We start from the raw sequence: 19590 nt of genomic DNA, 5'->3' as shown, positions 1-19590 counted from the left end.
GCCTTAATAAAACTTAAGAAAACAAATTAAAACTTGGGAGAGAAGTGAGGTTGGTTTGAGAAAGGAAGAAAAGGGTGCACAAAGTAGAGAAGTTGGATAAACTCAGTCTAGATCTAGACGTTTGGAGTTACTAAAGTTGAGGTAGGGGAACTAATACTTTCTTATATATGATATTTATACATGTTATGATCATGAATATGAGCTATGAACATGTTCAAATTTTGGTAATGATAGTTATCTATTCACTTGTGTAAATTTAGTTTTCATGATTATAATTTTATTATTTTCGAGTTACTGTGGTAAAACCTTCCTTTTAATTTTTTTTACCATTGGATTTAGCTAACATTTTAATATATGAATCCTAAGACCTATTTATTCACTTTGACTCTTCGGATCATTAATTAGAAGTCTATACTTGGAGAAATAAATTCTGCATGTTTGAGTAAATTAATTACCCCTATAATTCTGTAGTCCTCTCGGTAAAATATATATTTTGACCTATTTGACCGTTAGATCAACCTGAAAATGTGATATATGCTTCCTAAGATATATTACTACACTTTGATCGATCGGATTTGTAACTGGAAGTCTATGTTTTGAGAAATTAATTTCGAAATTCTGAAAAATCTGATGAACACTGTATTTCTGTTCTTAAGTTATCATGGTAAAAACTTGAAATATATTTCATTTACCGTTAGATTGAGCCTAGACTCTAGTATGTAGTTCATAAAACATATTAAGTCATCTTGACCATTCAGATTTGTAATTAGATGTCTGTGCTTATAGGAATTCATTCCGCATTTTGAGTATAATCGAAAACCACTTAAATTTCTGTACTTATGTTACCTCGTTAAAACCTCATTATCTACTTAGTTAACCGTTAGATTAACCTGAAATTTTAATATGTAATTCCTAACACAGTGAATTACTTTGACCGTTCAAATTTTAAATCGGAGGTACAAATTTAGAGATATTAGTTTCGTATCTTCTTAGGGATCTCAATATTGCTTAATTTCTGTTTTTGGATCATCTATACAAAAATTAAGATTTTGCCTTATTAACCGTTTGATCGGACTGAAAATTTTACCATATGTTCTAAACATGTTGTTAATTAGTTTGATTGGTTCAGATCTTTAATTAATGATATGTATAAAGAGTAATCTTTCCACGAAATAGTAAATTTATTTGTATTGGGTAAAATCTTGAGTAATTATATTCTTAAATTGTATGTGTAGTTGTATTTTAAGGATTGGAAGATGAGTAATATGATATATTCTATATTAGAAATTAAATTATATTGAATATTATTGAGTTTGTAATCATTATTTGAGTTAAATCATGGACTGTAAATCATTTGATGGTAAATTTGGATGGGTTGTATAGGTATTCTTGCCATAATTGTAAATTCGAATTTTATTTATTTTCTACGACTTTGGTAAGTCGGGAGGAGAGAGGTTCGAAGCCGGACACTACTTTTGTAAGTAGGTGGGAGGATGAGAGGTCAATTTGACATAAACCGTACTGCTTTGGTAAGTAGGCGGAATGTCCCATGCTATGCTACTTTGGTAAGTAGATAATATCACTTGTTTGTGCTACTTTGGTAAGTAGACAATATTACCTTGTTGTGCTACTTTGGTAAGTAGATAATATCACCTTGTTGTACTACTTTGGTAAGTAGATAAAAAAAATCACCTTGTTATATTACTTTGGTAAGTAGTCAGTATCACATGGTTATGCTACTTTGGTAAGTAGACAGAAGGATTGTTGACTGCTTTGCTTTTGTAAGTAGGCAGGTTAATAATATGTTGTATTGACTCTAGTAAATGGACTAATGATTTTGACTTGAGAAATATTATATAGTATTAATGTAATAGTGTTCTTGAGTATGTTTGAGATGCATAAATTGGACTGATTGTCACACTTGTGATATTAGTAAGATTGCGGATGATGTATATTTCTTGATTCGGTTAGCTCACCCTACTGTTTGTGTTTGTATTTGTGTATGTGAATACAATGATCGTATAATGTGTGATATTATACGGGAGCAGAAACTATTTCAGATGAATTAGCAGATATTTCTGGATTTGCTTAGAAAATGAGAGATCTGCGGGGAAAAGATACATGGGAAATTTTTAAATAATTATACGTTTGAATTTCTGAACTATGTGGAATTTTAAATTTTAGAATTTTCTGAGCTGTATGAAATTTTATTTTCAGAAGACTTATGTTGTAATAAAGAACTTAACATTTTGTTGGTGTTGAAATTTGTCAAAAATAAAATTATATATATACATATATACAGTGGAGCATAAATCGTAACGCCTAATTCGAGGTGTTACAAAGTATATTTAAACTTTAATAGTACAATATATAATTTATAACATATTTATTATTTTGTTAAAATGATATCCAACATTTGATTGTCATATTAAAATTAATACCTTATTTTTATATTATAACACACAAAATATTAAATGTGTAAAGTAATAAATATAATATTAGTAGATAAGTTTAGAAAATGTAAAAAAAAATGAAAAACTCTTAATTATTGTAAACTTATGAAATTATCTACATTGATATTCAGGTTTTCCATAATTTGTTTTATAGAGGTTTTGACAATCCTATCATTATCTTTTTCTTGGAGAGAAATACTTGAAACTTAGAATTTATATTGACATCTCGAAGAAAAGAAAAGAGTTCCATTCTCTCTCTACAATAATTTGTTACGACGTGGAAAAAAGTTTCATTGAGTTTCACTATACATACGTTAACATGGTTCAAGGTGTTCTCAAACTATATGTTTCGGTAGATATTTTTGGCACCGAGACACAAACCTTTTTTACGCTTGAATCTCGAGCTCCACCTACTCCTTCTGTTTAGACCGCTCGACTTCCATAGTTTGACCGCTCGGTTGACTTTCGTCTAGGTCGTTCGGTTACGTCAGTCTTGGCCGATCGGTTGTCTTCGTGTTCCAGGGGGGAGGTATCTGCAAAAGGCACTCCGACGCTCAAGTTAGTCGTGTGATTTGAAGAACCTCGGCTCTTGGTTGAGTATTTAGTGAATGGTTATCACTACTGAATTTTTGGGTGTTATGAAGGGTGAGCGTGAGTAGATTGTGAATGGAACGTACCTGGCTTTTGGTCCTGTCAATGTATTTATAAGTGTTTCATAGATAAAATAAAAACAACCTTACCTGGAGATCCGGTTAGTTACTCATAAACAACTTTATCAATATCAGCTTTACCAATATCTTTAATAAGATATTATAAACAAACTTATCAATATCTTTGATTATTTTATCATCCACTGGATTATTGGCCCAGTAACAACTTAAGTGTTGGCCCAATTACCATTTGAAGTAGCTTATTAGCGTTGTAGGCCCAATTACGACCCAAACCATTCGACCAGGTTGACCAATGGGGATAGACCGATCGGCCTTGTTCAATAACCGCTCGGTCAATATTACATACGATACATCATGCCCCCTAGTCCGAGTTAAGCGTTCGGCTTCAGCCGTGGTTAACTATAGGACTTATGAGTTCGAGGGAGGCTGTATTTGATGTACCTGTACCAAGGAGGAAAAATAATCGAATTTGAAGTAAAAGAAATTAGATGGTTATACCATGTAAGCACGACCGTTCGGCTGCGATTATGGTGTGAATGATCGTTCGGCTTTAACGTAGAAGTTCTTCCTAGAGAGCGAGCTTTACCGTTCGACTTTGCACTAGGAGTTCATGGAGAACTTCCTAGCGAGAGGGCTTTACCTCTTTGCTTTGACTTTGACCTAGGAATTCTTCCTAGGGAACGGGCTTTACCGTTCGACTTTACATTAGGAGTTCCTGGAGAACTTCCTAGCGAGAGGACTTTACCTCTTTGCTTTGACTTTGACCTAGGAGTTCTTTCTAGGGAACGAGCTTTACCGTTCGACTTTGCACTAGGAGTTCCTAGAGAACTTCTTAGCGAGAGGGCTTTACCTCTTTGCTTTGACTTTGACCTAGGAGTTCTTCCTAGGGAACAAGCTTTACCGTTCGGCTTTGCACTAGGAGTTCCTGAAGAACTTCCTAGCGAGAGGACTTTAGCTCTTTGCTTTGACTTTGACCAAGGAGTTCTTCCTAGGGAACGAACTTTACCGTTCGGCTTTGGACGAGAGTGAGCGTTCACTTTAGAACGTTCCCCACCGCTCGGTTTAGGACGAGAGTGAGGCCGTATAGAACCTCACCGCTCGGTTTAGGACTAGGGGTTATCGGAGAGCGTTCCCTGGGTTTTTTTGACACCAGTGATGGCTTACTTCTGAGAAGGATTTACCTCTTCGGTCTTCAGTTCAACGAGAGGGATTTACCTCTCGGTCTTTCTTCAACGAGAGGGATTTACCTCTTGGTTCTTGCACTCCTCTTGGCCGAGTGGTCTGCATGGTCCTGTCATGTGCACTGTGAAGCCGAACGGTTGAATACTAGTGAGGCCGAATGGCCGAGCTGTTACACGGTTGAACACTTGATGCCAAATTTGGGTAAGTGGTGAGTGCATTATTGAACCCTTAATAAATCTTCAACAATATTGAATTAAGATATCATATAAAATAATAAAATGAATCTATATCCAAATAATTATCTGTAAAGCCGTAGAAGCTTGTTGATGTCGATCGTGAGATTGCATCCTTGTCCAGTTTCCTGTGGTTATAAGGGATGCCCCCGGCCCCACGGTGGGCGCCAAAATGTTTTGGTAGATATTTTCGGGACCGAGACACAAACCTTTCTGACGCTTGAATCACGAGCTCCACCTGCTCCTTCCGCTTAGACCGCTCGGCTTCCACAGATTGACCGCTCGGTTGACTTCCGTCTAGGCCGTTCAGTCACGTCAGTCTTGGCCGATCGGTTGCCTTCGTGCTCCAGGGGGGGAGGTACCTACAAAAGGCACTCTGACGCTCAAGTTAGGCGTGTGATTTGAAGAACCTCGGCTCTTGGTTGAGTATTTAGTGAATGGTTATCACTACTGAATGTTTGGGTGTTATGAAGGATGAGCGTGAGTAGATTGTGAATGAAACGTACCTGGCTTTTGACCCTATCAATGTATTTATAAGTGTTTCATAGATAAAATAAAAAATAACCTTACTTGGAGATCCGGTTAGTTACTCATAAACAACTTTATCAATATGAGCTTTACCAATATCTTTAATCAGATATTATAAACAAACTTATCAATATCTTTGATTATTTTATCATTCACTGGATTATTGGCCCAGTAACAACTTAAGTGTTGGCCCAATTACCATTTGAAGTAGCTTATTAGCGTTGTAGGCCCAATTACTACACAAACCATTCGACCAGGTTGACCAATGGCGAATAGATAGATCGACCTTATTCAATAACCACTTTGTCAATATTACATACTATAATATTCATATTCATACTCTTAAATTGTTTTTGTAGTCAATGTGGTTTATATTAAAAAGCAACTTATATATCTTAAAATATGTTAAAAAAGAAAATACGACGGAACATATTTTATCATTTTTTTAATAAATTATTAATTTTTATTAACTGTTTTTTACACTTATGAGGTTATAAAGAACCTAAGTGTAAACCCAAAGACTTAAGTGTTTTTTGAAGTTTGTCCATATAATTATTGATTTATACATTTGATTTTGTTAATATCCTTTCGGTCTTAATTAATAAACTTTTTTGTTTCTCTTTTATAAGATTATTTTCTAATGGTCTCATTTTGCTTCTTTTGCTACATAACAAAACTTTGAAAAATAATTTAAGCTTATATTTTATTTCTGAATATTAATTATTTAAAAATAATTAAAAAAAGTATTACTATTACATATACATTTATTATTATTAATTACATAATCAATTTATAAATAAGTTTGAATAAGAGATTAAACCAATTTGTTTTAACTTAAGTATTGATCAAATAACCATTTATTTAATAAGTACGTAGAATTTGTTTAAAGTGGAAAATTGCTTACTTTTAAATTGAGCAAATTAGATAAATACACAAAAAGCAAAAATCTGTTTATTTTATGAGAAGAGCACCTACTTTATAAAATATGCACTAATAAACTCATTCATAATATTTGATATACAAGATGAATTACATAATATTATTTTCGCATGTTATATTTTAAACATAAACTATATATATCAGAATACCAATGTTGGTGGTGTGTTCGATATTCATTCATATTTGATTACGTGTTTCGTAGCAAATAACTTGGCAGCTCAGAATTTCTGTCTGCAATGTGTCATCTTTGTAGCATACAAGGTTAGAATGTCGCCTATTCCAGTATAATCTAAATCCAAATGCAGAAACCGAACAGAATATCTCTCCAGCTTGCAACAGATAAACATTATCACTTCACTTTTTCTGATAACACTTAGAATCTAGAAATTTAGCATATATATATATATATATATATATATATATATATGCATATTCATGAGAAGCAAAGATTGGGTTTGTAACTAAGATTGAATTATAAGGAAATACATCAGAAATATCAGAGAGAAAAATGTATGTGACAAGACCATTTTCTATGTACAAGAGGAACCCTGAGGTTCTTTCAGATCCTCCATTGGGACCAAATTCAGGTTATCTTGTAATATGGGATGAACCAACATCTTACAGTTGTTTCGGATTATGTGAAGACCCAGAAATCAAGAATCTTCCTTTTCCTCAGGACAAGAACTTAATCATCACAGACACATACACCAGCCATGCAGCTCAACAAAGTAACCCTCCCAACCAAACCATCACATACTGGGAAAAGGTCTTGTTCATCCCAGTATTGAATCAGCCACTGTCTTCAAACCGCTACTACGCCATAAGAAGGGACGGGAATTATCAAGGGTATGGATCAAATTTTTCTTCCAATCGAAGTATCTAGCTTCCAATAACTTCAATATTATATATCTATTTTTTATCCAATTTTTTATCTATTCTCTACGTGAATTTATTTCAGCGAAGCAAGCACAAGTTCAAAGGAAGGAGAAAAAGCTACTTGTTTCTGTTTCCGCTTTGTCAAAGATGTTGAACCAAGACCTTTGGTTCCCTCTGATGATTATCAGAAGGTTGAAATAATCAATAAGCATAACGGTTTTCATGCAAAGTCTGTTGCCCCAGATGGAATTCCTCCTGACTTCTTGAGGAGTAAAGGTTGGCGTGTAAAGGCTAGCACTCCCCGCAATTACCATTTGGATGAAGCTTTAGGCTCGAATGACTCTTTACGCTCCAAGCTTCCAGATTTCAACTTCCCATTGTCTAATGGTAGTTCTGAATCGGTGGTAGTTGGAAAGTGGTACTGCCCTTTTATGTTTTTGAAGGAAAGAATGAGACTGAATGAGCAGATGGAAAGGTCATTGTTCTATGAGGTCACACTAGAGCAAAGATGGGAAAAAATATTTTCAAAGGAAGTTGCAAACAGTGAAGATAGTGTGCTTGTTGAAGTTGTCATTCAGACAGAAGTTGTGAAGGTTGCAGGAAGGGATGCTGTTTGGGATGAAAGTGGGGTGGTTGAGAAGGTGCTGTGGTTTAAGAGTGTTGATGAAACTGGAAGAGAGATGAGTGTTGGACTGAGTTTGGAAGTGGTGGAGAGAATGAAATGGGAGCAGAAAAGAGTTGGGTGGAAAGCAAGCAATGGAAGGCAAGAGAGATTGATGAGAGTAGAGGAGTTTAGAGGAATGAACAAGTGGGAGAAATTTGGTTGTTATATGCTGGTAGAGAGTTTTGTTTTTAAGAGAATGGATGGAAGTTTGGTGCTGACTTATGATTTCAGGCATCCACATCAAATTATGTGCAAATGGGAATGAGAGTTATTACAATCTAGTTACTATGTGATTGTTTTGGAATGCAGAGCTAGAACAAGGGGAAATAGTTCACCTTCCCATATGCTTTGAAGATATTATTTCTTTGCCTTATATGTATGCTTTGTAAACGCAAGAACAGTAGTTGTTATATAGATATTTTGTGTGTAATTTTACTTTTAAAAGCAAGTTTGGCCTTTTCAGTTAGGACATATAGCATCTTTAATCGTGTAAGACTCATCATATTCACCACCCCACACCCAAGTGTCTTCATTTTCCTTCCTTAAATATATCATAGATAATTGTAACATTAGTGCATGTATTTATGGTTTTTTCCATTCAAACCATTATCTCCTCCCAATCATGTTCCATTCCCACTTATCTTCATTCCAATGTCTGAACTCCCCTATAAAGTTGCTTGTTTGGTATTCAAATTGACATATAATCTACGATTTGAATGCATGAAAACCGATGGTGTGGCCAAAAGAGGATGGGAGGTGAGTTATAAAATCCATGATATCAAGTACTAGACCGGACAGAAAACAATTTAAAAGGTTTTCAGGAGAGAGATTGATGACGCAGTTAGAACACTGTTTATTGAAAAAGAATCCTAAATCCCTGAAAATCCTTTAGCCATATTGGCTTGGTCACATTTCTCTTGGATCTGGATATATGAAACCCAACATGATGCATATAAGATTTTGTTCTCATGGGCTATCTGATTTGCTTTCCCTTAGTCAACATTAAATAACATTACAACTCAAATATGCAGAAAAGAAAAACAAGAACTAACCAAACGTTAAATAACACAAGTATGCAGAAAAGAAAACAATCACTCCCATTTGCACTTAATTTGATGTTTGTGTCTGAATTCGTAAGATAACACCAATCTGCCATCCATTGCCCTTAATATAAAACTTTCTACCAGCACGTAGCAACCAAATTTCACCCACTTGTTAATTGTTCCTTCAAACTTCTCCACTCTTTCCACTCTCACTTGCCTTTCATTCCCTGCAATCCACCCAACTCTTTCTTGCTCCCATTTCATTCCATTAACAATTTCCAAACTCAGTCCAACACTTCTTTCAGAGGTTCCATCGCCAAAACTCCTAAACCACACCACTTTCTCATTGTCAACACCATCCTCATCCCAAACAGCTTCCTTTCCTGCAACCTTGGCAACTTCTGTTTGAACAACAACATCTATAAACACAGCATGGTTCTCACCACTGTGTTCATTGTTTTCCTTCGAAAATATCTTTTCCCATCTTTGCTCGAGTGTCAACTCATAGAACACTGACTTCTTCATCTGCTCCTTCAGTCTTATTCCTTCCTTCACAAACATAAAAGGGCAGTACCACTTTCCAACAACCACTGATTCAGACCGATCATTGGATAGTGGGAAGTTAACACCAGGAAGCTTGGCACGCAAGGAATCATTGGCGCCTAAAGCTTCACGTAAATGGTAATTGCTGGGAGTCCTACCATAAGCTGTCCACCCTTTATTCCTCAACAAACCAGCAGGAATTCCGTCTGAGGCAACAGACTTTGCCTGGAAACCGTAATTCTTTTTGATGATTTCAACTTGCTGATAAACATCAGAGGGATCCAAAGGTCTTGATTTAACATCGCTGACAAAACTGCAACACAAACAGGTTCCCATGTCCTCTTCCTTTGAACTTGTGCTAGCTTCACTGAAATCAATTCAAGAATCAAAATGATGTTTGAAACCACACTCTTCAAGAGTGTGTGAATGCAATAACGTTTCCAATCAAATTCATTGAGATAACATTATTATGATTAATCACTTCCATGCTCATAACTCCTGTTTTATCTTTTTAAAAACTTCAAAAAATATGTTAGAAAGTGGTTTTTAAACCTAACTCAACCCAAAAGGTTTGGTTTGCATCCCACTTATATAGTATAATTTGGCTTTATCTCTAGTCGATGTGAGACTTCCAACACACCCGCTTCATGTCAAGATATAAACATATCAAACGTGAGAGTAAAATTAATGGGTGGTCCCGACAACGGGTGAAACAGAATGTCCACATAGATCTCGCTAGGATAGACTCTCACTATGACTCTGACACCATGTTAGAAAGTAATTTTTAAGCTTAATTCAATCTCACAAAACCGGTTTGTAACTCTTAAATAACGTGGAACTATTAGAACAATTAAAAATTTCAAGTTTAAGAGATGAATATTATCCAAAATGTTCAGATTTAGTTATACTTGACCTGATATAAACTTTAGCTTTTCTGTATTGTTTGTGTGACATTTATTATTGAAAGTTTCACGTAAAGATAAAACCAATTTATAATATATGAATAAATGCAAATCTCATATATTTTATAGGGTTGAGTTAAGATTAAAGTCACCTTCTTCGCATTTATTAGAATGTAAAAACATGCTTCTTTAGACAGACTACATAATACTAACATTCTGCAGAAAGAGTGGTTGGGAAACACTTACGCTGAAACCAGTTATGTTGTTAAAATTTTGTGTTACAAAAAGCATCCTTTGAACTTTAACTGAAATAAAGAAAGGAATAATAATTCATACCCTTGATGCTTCCCCGTCTTTCTTATCACATAGTAGCGGTTTGATGACAGTGGTTGATTCAAGACTGGAACAAACAAGGCTTCTTCATCATCACTTCCATAGTTGATGGTTAAATTTTTGTCCTGAGGAAAGGGAAGATCGCTGATAGTAGAGTCCTTGCACAAACCAAAACAAGAGTATGTCTGAGCTTCTTCATCAAAGATTACAAGATAACCTGAATTTGGTCCTGCAGGAGGCTCTGAAAGAGCACCAGGGTTCCTTTTGTACATGGAAAGGGGTCTTGTCACATACATTTTCTTCTCACTCTCCAATATTTTTCAGCAGCTTAACAACTCATAGATACCAATAGTAGATTGGTTTGGTTTCATAACGTGTGTACCAAATCTATTCATTGACTAAGTCAAAGAGCCTGTGGATAGTCTCTATACGAAAAGTATATTCATATAGGATAGTTTGCGAGTACGACAAATAAATATTTAATAATATATGTGCTTATCCATAATATAAAAGACATTGTCTTCTTATCACGGTAATGTAAAAAATAGTTTGAACTTTGAATGGACTATTATCAATTCATTGATTAGATCAAATCGTGTGGATGAATTTTCAATAATGGGTCAACTTTATACCATGTTCATTGGTATGTTCCTTTAGAATATTTTACATGCACAATATCCAAATATTGAATGTATCGGAAGCTAATATAAAACTGTTAATGAATAACTAATTGTAAAACACAAGAAATCATAAGAAAAGGTTAAAGTATATTTTTAGATGATTTAAAAAGTCTTCAGAAAGGAGCATTTTGGCGTTTGATATATTAAAAGAAAAAGAATGCGAAAACAACTTAACGCATAAAGTATTTGACAAACTATATGTAAAATGTTGGAAAAATTTAAAAATGAGTGACTTCAATCTAATTTCTTTTAGTCAGAAATTTTGTAATCTTGTTTAATTAATCCATCACGGATTAATATGTTTGATAAATTAATTCACCGATATTTTTTTCTCTTGATTTATTCTATATGTTTATTAATATATTATAAAGTTTAAATAAAAGTACAATATTCTTTGTACAAGAAATATTTCCAAAACTCAAGCGCTATAAAACAAAAACAAAAATATAATCGATAATGTTCGATCAAATTTTTATTCACATTGTGAATAATGGAAAATAAAAGAGAAGACAACAGTAGTTACCATATCCAATTCAATACTTTTTTTTTTCATGTAATTCAATTTGCAAATCTTTAATCAATTGGCCACAATCAAATTCAAAATGTGAGTACAACAACATATGTAATATGCTGTAAGACTCATTATGCTTCTGTTTTCAAATTGGGAACATTTGGTTTCATAAGATTCTGAATTGTTTTTTCTTCTTAGATATATACCAAAAGTAAAAAATAATACAAACTTTTCAACTCAAAATAACTTTCATTCGTTACGATAAATAACATCGTCAATTATACAATACTGAGCTCAATGTATTTGTCATACATATTGCATCCTAACTACATTGGATCATAATTAATTACAATGAAAACACTGCTAATAGACGTCATGGATTTGTCATCCATATTGTAACTACAATAATGTTCATCATACAAACAACATTAACCACCCCTATCAACACCTTAATCCTTTTTTCCAATCTCTACACTAATTTCTTCAAATCACTTATAGTCTTCCATCCACCATTTTCTCTATTCGTGAAAGACTCAGTCTTTCCTTCAGACTTTACACTCCTATCCCTTTCCATTATCCCATCATCAGTACACCATCTAAAGTAATTGCAACCACCATCTTCACTACCATTTTGTGACAAAAAAACACCAATTACATCCAACAATGGCCTCTTTTAAAAAATAATAACGAAAATACCATACCTTGTACTTAGGACAATCCCAAAATTGCTTGCCTTTGTTCTTAGTTATTCTCGCAGTTCTTAAAACATATTTCTCTCCACAAAGGCAAAACGGTGATACACCACCACTGGTAGATCCTTCACCACCACCACATTAGGGTTTTGCTTCCGCTAGCCACTACATGACGAAGACCAACACGAATGGGCCATCTTCAAACCTATCTTAGCTCAACAATAACGAACACCCCTCTCGAAGAAGAAGAAGAAGCAGAACAAAGTTATCCCCTTTTATTAGGGATTCAATCAGGGATTTATAAAAAATGGAAGTTCTCCCAATTTTTTCCCAACTTTTTAATTTTAAAACAACCAAAATCCACATCATGCCCAACATATGTCAGTTACGTCAATTAAAAACATAGTACACCATGCCACGCCAATCATACATTAACGTCGTTGGGCCCAATTTAACGGTAGGGGTGTAATTATTGCAATTTTCACAAAATAAGGACCCAATTGAGACGTCAAAAAAGAAAAGACCAATTTGAGATTCCTACAAAAAACAGGGACTTGACAAATTATTAAACCTTGTTATTATTAGCATTGAGTATGTCTTCTGTCTATACTTCTTTAATTCGAGTTGTACCTTTCCTCTTGCAGAGGGTAGAAAGGTAGATCTATTCGTCTTTAAAAGGCGGTAGAAGAGATGAATCTCTTCATCCTTGAGGGTCGGTAAAAGGGACTGGGTATTCGAGTGCTACCCTTTCCTCTTTCGATGGAGTAGAAAGGGATGAATGTCTCGCCCGTAGGGTTCTGACTCATGTTGAGTTTAGTGTTGAGGTGAACAACTTGGAGCAGGGGAGACAACTTCGAAGCTACGTGGATGACCATTCAAATCGTCTTGTTTTGGTTAACATGAATGTGCGGCAAAGTATGAAAGTTGACATAAGTTTATAGTGGTGGTTGGTATAGGCACATATTGCCATTTCTCGACAGGTGATGTAGATCTAATGGGTTGGAACTTATTCCGGTTAAGAAAATGGATGATGGGTTTTTGTATTGGTTGTTATAATCTTATTGTGTATTGATGATTCTTGGATGTGATAAAGACTTAACAACTATGATATACATGTTATATCAGTGATTTAATGTTTATTGTGTTAGCTCTTTCTTGCATTTTCTTTGTGGTTGTGGTTTTCACCTACGATGATCGTATGACTCATGTTGTAGGGAGTAGATAATGTTACAAATAGTCTCACGGATACTTGAAGCGGCGAGGATATTGAGAGATTGGGAATTATACTTCTTTGGGTTATTTTTAGCACGGTTGACTTTTATTTAATTGTTGAACGGTCTAATATTTTATTATAGTTGTAAACAATTGTTTTGAGTTTTATTTAATGACGTCTAAAGGATTTAAATTATGTTTTGAGTTGTTTAATTTATTTTTATTTGCACAATAAAAATGGTTTGTTAGTAATGCCCAAAATTAGGATGTTACAATGACTCTTCAACCGTGTTTGCAGGAAATAGGTTCTCTTCGACATGGATGCAGGAAAAGGATGAGTTCAAGTGATAATGACTCTTTTGGTTATGGATGCAAGAAGAAGATGAGTTCGAGTGATGATGACTCTTTTTCGACCGTGGACGTGTGAAAGAGATTCTCTTTGGTTATGGATGCGGGAAAAATGTTCTCTTTGACTATGAATGCCAAAAAAGGAAATGTCTGGAATTGGATAGCAAGACGGCTCAAATTGATTGATTCTGGTGAATAAGTGGTATAGTAGGGTACAAGGAATATACTATTTTTTTTTATGATAATAATGTGTAATAATGTTTATGTTATTGGCGTGTTATCGATGTGTTTCACACTCAATATTATAAAATTACATATGCCGAAATGAAAATAAGATTTGTGCAAAATAACCATTATATCACTCAATTGTCATTCTAATCAACAAATTTTTTAACAAAATTTTAATTGAAAAGTTTTAAATTTTTAAAGATTTAATAAATCATAAAAAATTATTAAAGATTTAATTGAAAGTTTTCAAATTTATTTAGAAGTGGTGATTAAATCTTATTATTATTAATAATATTTTATTACCATCATAACTTTTTATTATCATTATTATTATTTATTGTCGTTATGATATAGGTTGATAACTTACATTTAATTTGGTATTTACCATGTCTAAAAAAGCTAAATCTCGCCTACCAAACCATGAATTTGATTTATTTTTACCTTAGGGATGGGTCCAAACAAGGCTTAATACCATTGCTGGTTCTTATTTTTGTCAACTTTGTTTGATGTGAGACTCATTTTTTTCGAATGTTCAATGTAGTTCTTAATTTCGTAATTTATGTTCAATTTGATTATTTTTGCTGACGCTTTTTAAATTGTTAACGGAATGACTTATAAAATAGAATGACCTGTCACACATCTCGCCATATCATCACCATCTTCCCTAAATTAGAAACCCTAATTTTCCTTCCATCATCTTCTCCACGTCGTCAGACCACCATGAGCTTTGTCGTTAGCAACCACACAAGCCACCACGAATAAACCAAGAAACTCAATCTACAAAAGAAACATTTCACTACAACGAATCATACCCAAACTGCAAGCCCAAATATTTATGCACCATGAGAACTACCATCAACATCTCACCATCTTAATCTTCTCCCCAACTTCACGAGAATCTGCAAAGTGAAACCCCAAAAATCACAAAATCATTGAACCTGCAGAAAACCCAAAATCACAGAACCCAAATCGAAAAAACCCAATTCACGATGAACCCCCAATTCGCGAAATAACGCGCCTCTTCCGCGAAAACCTGTAAAATCCCAAATCGCACCACTGAACTTGTTCAAACTCCATTATTGACGCAAAACCATCTGCAATGAATGAAACTCCCAGATTGTTTTCCATTAAATCACAAAAACTTAGAGAAATTAGGGTTTTTAATTTGGGAAAGATGATGATGATGTGACAAGATGATGATGTGACAAGATGATGATGTGAGTGAGCCATTGTGAACATTATCGTGTGACAACTCATTCTTGATAGCTGACCTGAATACTATGCCATTAATAATTTAATAATCCTTAGTCAAAAGATCAAATTGAACATAAATTATGATTTAAAAAATTATATTAAACATTAAAAAAATTAAGTCTCGTATCGAATAATTAACAAAAATAGGAACCAATATTAAGCCTTACAAACAATGGTGTGCCATCTCGATAAATTTTACATGTTTACATTTTAGTGGAGTTTACTTTTAACAATACTATGTTAATTCCCATGATATAAAAGTAATGGAAAACTGCTTATCAATACATTATTATTAAACTATTAAAGTAGTTTATTGATTGAAATTTAATATTTAATATTATTTTAATTATTAAAAAATATATGCTTAATATTTAATATATGAAACATTTAAATCATAAAATGAAATTAAATTCCTTTGTTTAAACTAACATTTTAGCTGTAAATAAAATGAAAGATTAACATATGCACAAAGCAACAACTAAAAAAATTTAATTTATGCCACTGCCGTGTATATAAATTTAATATTTTATATTATTTTCACTTATTAAAAGAATATATAGACAAAAATAATTGTTAATATATAAAACATTTAAGTCATGATTTTTCACCTTAAATTAAGAGCTAACTATTGATGAAATGGAGGAATAGAGATCCACAAGGCAGCAACTAACAAAATTTCATTTCTGCCACTGCTCAGTAGTCTTCTTTACTAATACTTGAAAACGCCTCTCATGTGTGTATATATCCTTCTTCAGCAGAGCGGGAAAAAGCAGCCCAGTGAAGTGGCAAGCAGCGCAAACCACTAACGTCGCCGTTACATCGTGCTTTAGGGTTTTCCGTTAATGGATCAAGATCAGCAATGGCTACTCAATTGTTTGTCTGCCACACTCGACCCCAACCCCGAGGTTCGATGTTTCGCCGAAGCATCCCTCGATCAGGCCTCTCGCCAACCAGGTTTTCTTCATCATTTTAATTTTCATCGCCTGCAACCTAATTGAATGCGGATTTTGCTCTGTGGTGTGAAAACCTTATGGAGTGTCTAGGTTGGACTGTTTTTGTTTTCTTTTCTTTTCGAAGACAAGAGCGATTGTGGTGGGTTGTTTGTTAGATGTTATGCTTGCTGTTTATGTGGTGTGGTGGTAGCGTGGGAGTGAGTGTTTTTCAGTTGAGGACTTGAGGGGGTAATGGGTTTCGGAAATTGAGTTTGTTTGACAATGCTGTTGTTTTTTTTTTTAGTGTGTGACTAAAAAGATGAGAGGAGGAGTGGTTTATGGTATTTAGAGGGTGGAGGCATCTGCATAAGCATGTAACAAGGAAATGAGGATATTCACTGGGGTGGTAGCTTGTTGAGCGTGAACTTATGACAATGATGTTATGCCTCAATCTTGTATTGGCTTGAAAGTTGTCATTCGTAAATGGAAGTTGTATTTTCATACTTAAATGGGACTTATATGCTTCATTGATTTTAGTGAAACATGTTTTTTGTTTGGCTTGATCTACTTTTGTAATATGTATACATTTCTTTAGCTTGGCCATGGAGATGAAGAACATAACTTGGGGTGCTCATTCACTACTGTTTTTATTTGACAAAAATTCTCAATACCGCTCAATCATGATTTTTCTATGTTAATTTCGAATGTTAAATTGCCCTGAAGGTTTTGGCAGTGCATTATCAAAAGTTACTGCAAACAAGGAGCTCGCGGTGGGACTGCGTCAGATATCCTATTTCATAATGATCACATGTTCTGCACTTTTATTCAGAGCCAAAATATTTCCTTCTATCTTTCATTCTTTTTCTTAAAGAAATTAGTATTTTCTTAAATGCCCCCTTTGTCCTTTAGGATTAACACGTCTTATGCTTTCTTATCTATTCCTTTTTTCCATTCACATTTGAAAAACTTTACTAGGATTACAACTCCAATATTTGTACCAGTAAATTATTTATTTTCCTTCTTCCGTTTATTGGGAACTTGTATAACTTAACCTTGTTGTACTTAGCTGCTGTCCTTATTAAGCAGTTAGTTAAAAAGCATTGGCAGGAGGGTGAGGACACTTTTGAACCTCCTGTTATCTCTACTGATGAAAAGGTAAATATGCATTTATTTCTATTGAGTATTATTGGTAAGTGGATTTCTAAAAGGTATTTTTGAAAAATATTCTGAGCTTGTTTTAGTTGAGATTTAAATATATAGAAACTGATGACATCTTTGAACCCAATATGTGAAGAAGAAGCAGAAGGAGAGGCTGTTATGCCATGTGGAAGTGTGAGTGAGGTCCAGAAGGAGGTGTGCAAAGTTGGAGGTGGTTATAAGTTACAGACTAGAAAGCTTGGATTGGGCTTGAGCAGGATATAGCATTCCATAGCTATTCTGCATTTTCCTTTCTATTTTCTACAATCCATACTTTCTATGTTTATTGTTTATTGAAAAGTCTAACTCAATCATTTTTTATTGTTTTAATAAAAATTAATTATTGTACACCAGTGCCAGAAGGCTTCTCACTCTGTAATGGTTATGCAGTCTTACCCTTGATGTTGCAAATAGGCTGTTTGCAGATTCAAACACACGACTAAATTGGTCAAGGCACAATCCACCATTGTGCTAGGACTAGCCCATAGTAGTCAATTGCATGTGGTGATGGGTTAGCAGAGCAGAGCTTGCTGCTCCTAAGACTCATAGAGCCTTCCTGTCCCAGTAGTTGTGGCACCATTCAGGGGTTAGGTTGTATTAGAACAACAGAGTAGAAGAAGGAACTGCTTTCATTATATTGAGAGAGCACAAGGACTTACATTTCAATGGTAAGACTCAACTATTTATAACAACACAAGGATAAAAAATAAACTTGCAGTTATAACAACTGTAACTAGCTTACAGTTGTACCCATGGCTATCATTTAGAGTCTACTTCGTATGAAAAAAATATTTAATACTCATAAATAGCAATACCAATTCAATAGTTCAACATTTTGATTAAGCAAACTAGTAAAACAACAACTCCACTATTCTACAATAGCTAAGTTTAATGGTGCATAACTACTATATAAGTTCAAACTACTCCAATAAATAAGTTCATACAATTACAAAACAGAAGTTGTTAAAGTGATAAAAATTAGAGGTCGTTGGTGTCAAATATTTGTTTGGGAAGGAAATCATTGTGTTGATAAGTTGGTGAGTTTAGGCCTGTCTTCTAGAGAAGTGTTTAGATGGTATACAATTATGTCAGCTTTTATAAGTTTGGACTTTTATCATAAGGTTTCTTTTTCCTATGTATAACGCTTCTTAACTTGTGTATAGCTTTATAGGTGGCCTGTTTTTTTGTTCATGGGTTTTGGTTGGGTCCCCCATGAGTTCTTTATATCTTTTTTTTTTGTTTTCAATGATATTTGCATGTGATGGCATATGATCGATGTTCCTGAGGGTGTCAACTTAACTGAGATGCCAAGGATCATAGTGATGCCTCACATCATAAAAAAAAGTGATAACAATTAAATAACTAAAAAAGTTTCTATCAGCACCTTTATCACCATCCCACTTCCAAACATTTTAAAATTTTAGGACCTAAACATGTTATAGATACAAACACAAAATTTATAGATACAAACACAATTTTAGAAGTAAAATGGACATAAACCAAGTCCAACTTGTGGCATTGGAAATGAAAGAATAGAACCAAACCACGTCCAACATGAAGTATCGAAAAGTGGTATCGGAGCTTGATTTGTCTTAGCGATTGACTCATTAGATTATGACATATAGTAGGTGGAGAATTCTAAGTTTGTGGATTTCTTTTATTGCAAGTCTTTTGTTTCAAGAAAGTGTGTCCAAATGTGGTGAATGGTGATTCAAAGAAAGGTCACCATTGAGTTACTCTTAAAAAGATGAATTGCTCATTGTTGTTTATTTATAGAAAATATATTTTTAAATAATAATGTGGAAGATTAAGATAATTGGACAAATTTTTAAAATATGAAAAGCAACAAAAAACCAATTTTTATTGTTTTTTGTCTCATAAGTTAGAAAGAGTAGCATGAATAAGCTCTAAAAACTATCATAAAAACATCTGTTGTCAAAGCTGTCCACCTGCTGCTTTGTCTTCCCTCCATTGAGCTTTAGGTCTGATGGATATCTCTTTTATTGGATAAGGATGGAGGGTAATAGCAAGGTTTCTATGCCTTTTGACTGACCTTTTGACTTATTATTTACTATGGGTTCAAAGTCTTGCTCGTGGATCTCATATATAGCACTCCAAATAATATTAGTTTGCTGAACCTGAATTTCTGGAATGTTAAATGATAGGTTT

General features: G+C 34.1%; 3 protein-coding genes across 9 annotated transcripts in view; 2 read left to right on the top strand and 1 right to left on the bottom strand.

Annotated features, from left to right (window-relative positions):
- Positions 1 to 6443: 6443 nt before the first annotated feature.
- Positions 6444 to 8164, top strand: LOC108334581 (uncharacterized). Its single transcript, XM_017570443.2, has 2 exons — positions 6444 to 6852; positions 6965 to 8164. The coding sequence occupies exons 1-2, from the start codon at positions 6515 to 6517 to the stop codon at positions 7809 to 7811; spliced, it is 1185 nt and encodes a 394-aa protein (XP_017425932.1). The 5' UTR covers positions 6444 to 6514; the 3' UTR covers positions 7812 to 8164.
- Positions 8165 to 8416: 252 nt separating this feature from the next.
- Positions 8417 to 10740, bottom strand: LOC108334582 (uncharacterized). Its single transcript, XM_017570444.2, has 2 exons — positions 10371 to 10740; positions 8417 to 9499 (listed from the first exon to the last, which is right to left on the bottom strand). Exons 1-2 carry the CDS (start codon positions 10661 to 10663, stop codon positions 8638 to 8640), a joined length of 1155 nt encoding a protein of 384 aa, XP_017425933.2. The 5' UTR covers positions 10664 to 10740; the 3' UTR covers positions 8417 to 8637.
- Positions 10741 to 15931: 5191 nt separating this feature from the next.
- The window catches only part of LOC108318749 (uncharacterized), a 31136-nt gene continuing 27477 nt past the window's right edge, over positions 15932 to 19590 (top strand). For 2 of the 7 annotated variants that reach the window (XR_008245710.1, XM_052869648.1), the window contains exons 1-3: positions 15932 to 16246; positions 16948 to 17009; positions 17287 to 17379. Coding sequence is in view for 4 of the 7 variants with exons in the window: in XM_052869648.1 (XP_052725608.1) it covers positions 16135 to 16246; positions 16948 to 17009; positions 17287 to 17379 (267 nt within the window). In the remaining 3 variants the exon portion in view is untranslated. Of the gene's footprint in view, positions 16247 to 16947; positions 17010 to 17286; positions 17380 to 17518; positions 18090 to 19590 lie in introns of those variants that run through there. The other 5 variants (XR_008245709.1, XR_008245708.1, XM_052869646.1 and 2 more) reach the window with 4 other exon arrangements.

The sequence above is a fragment of the Vigna angularis genome, chromosome 10 (assembly GCF_016808095.1).
Source record: "Vigna angularis cultivar LongXiaoDou No.4 chromosome 10, ASM1680809v1, whole genome shotgun sequence".
In the NCBI taxonomy this organism is placed as follows: Eukaryota; Viridiplantae; Streptophyta; class Magnoliopsida; order Fabales; family Fabaceae; genus Vigna; species Vigna angularis.
This window is presented reverse-complemented; position numbering and strand designations above follow the sequence as displayed.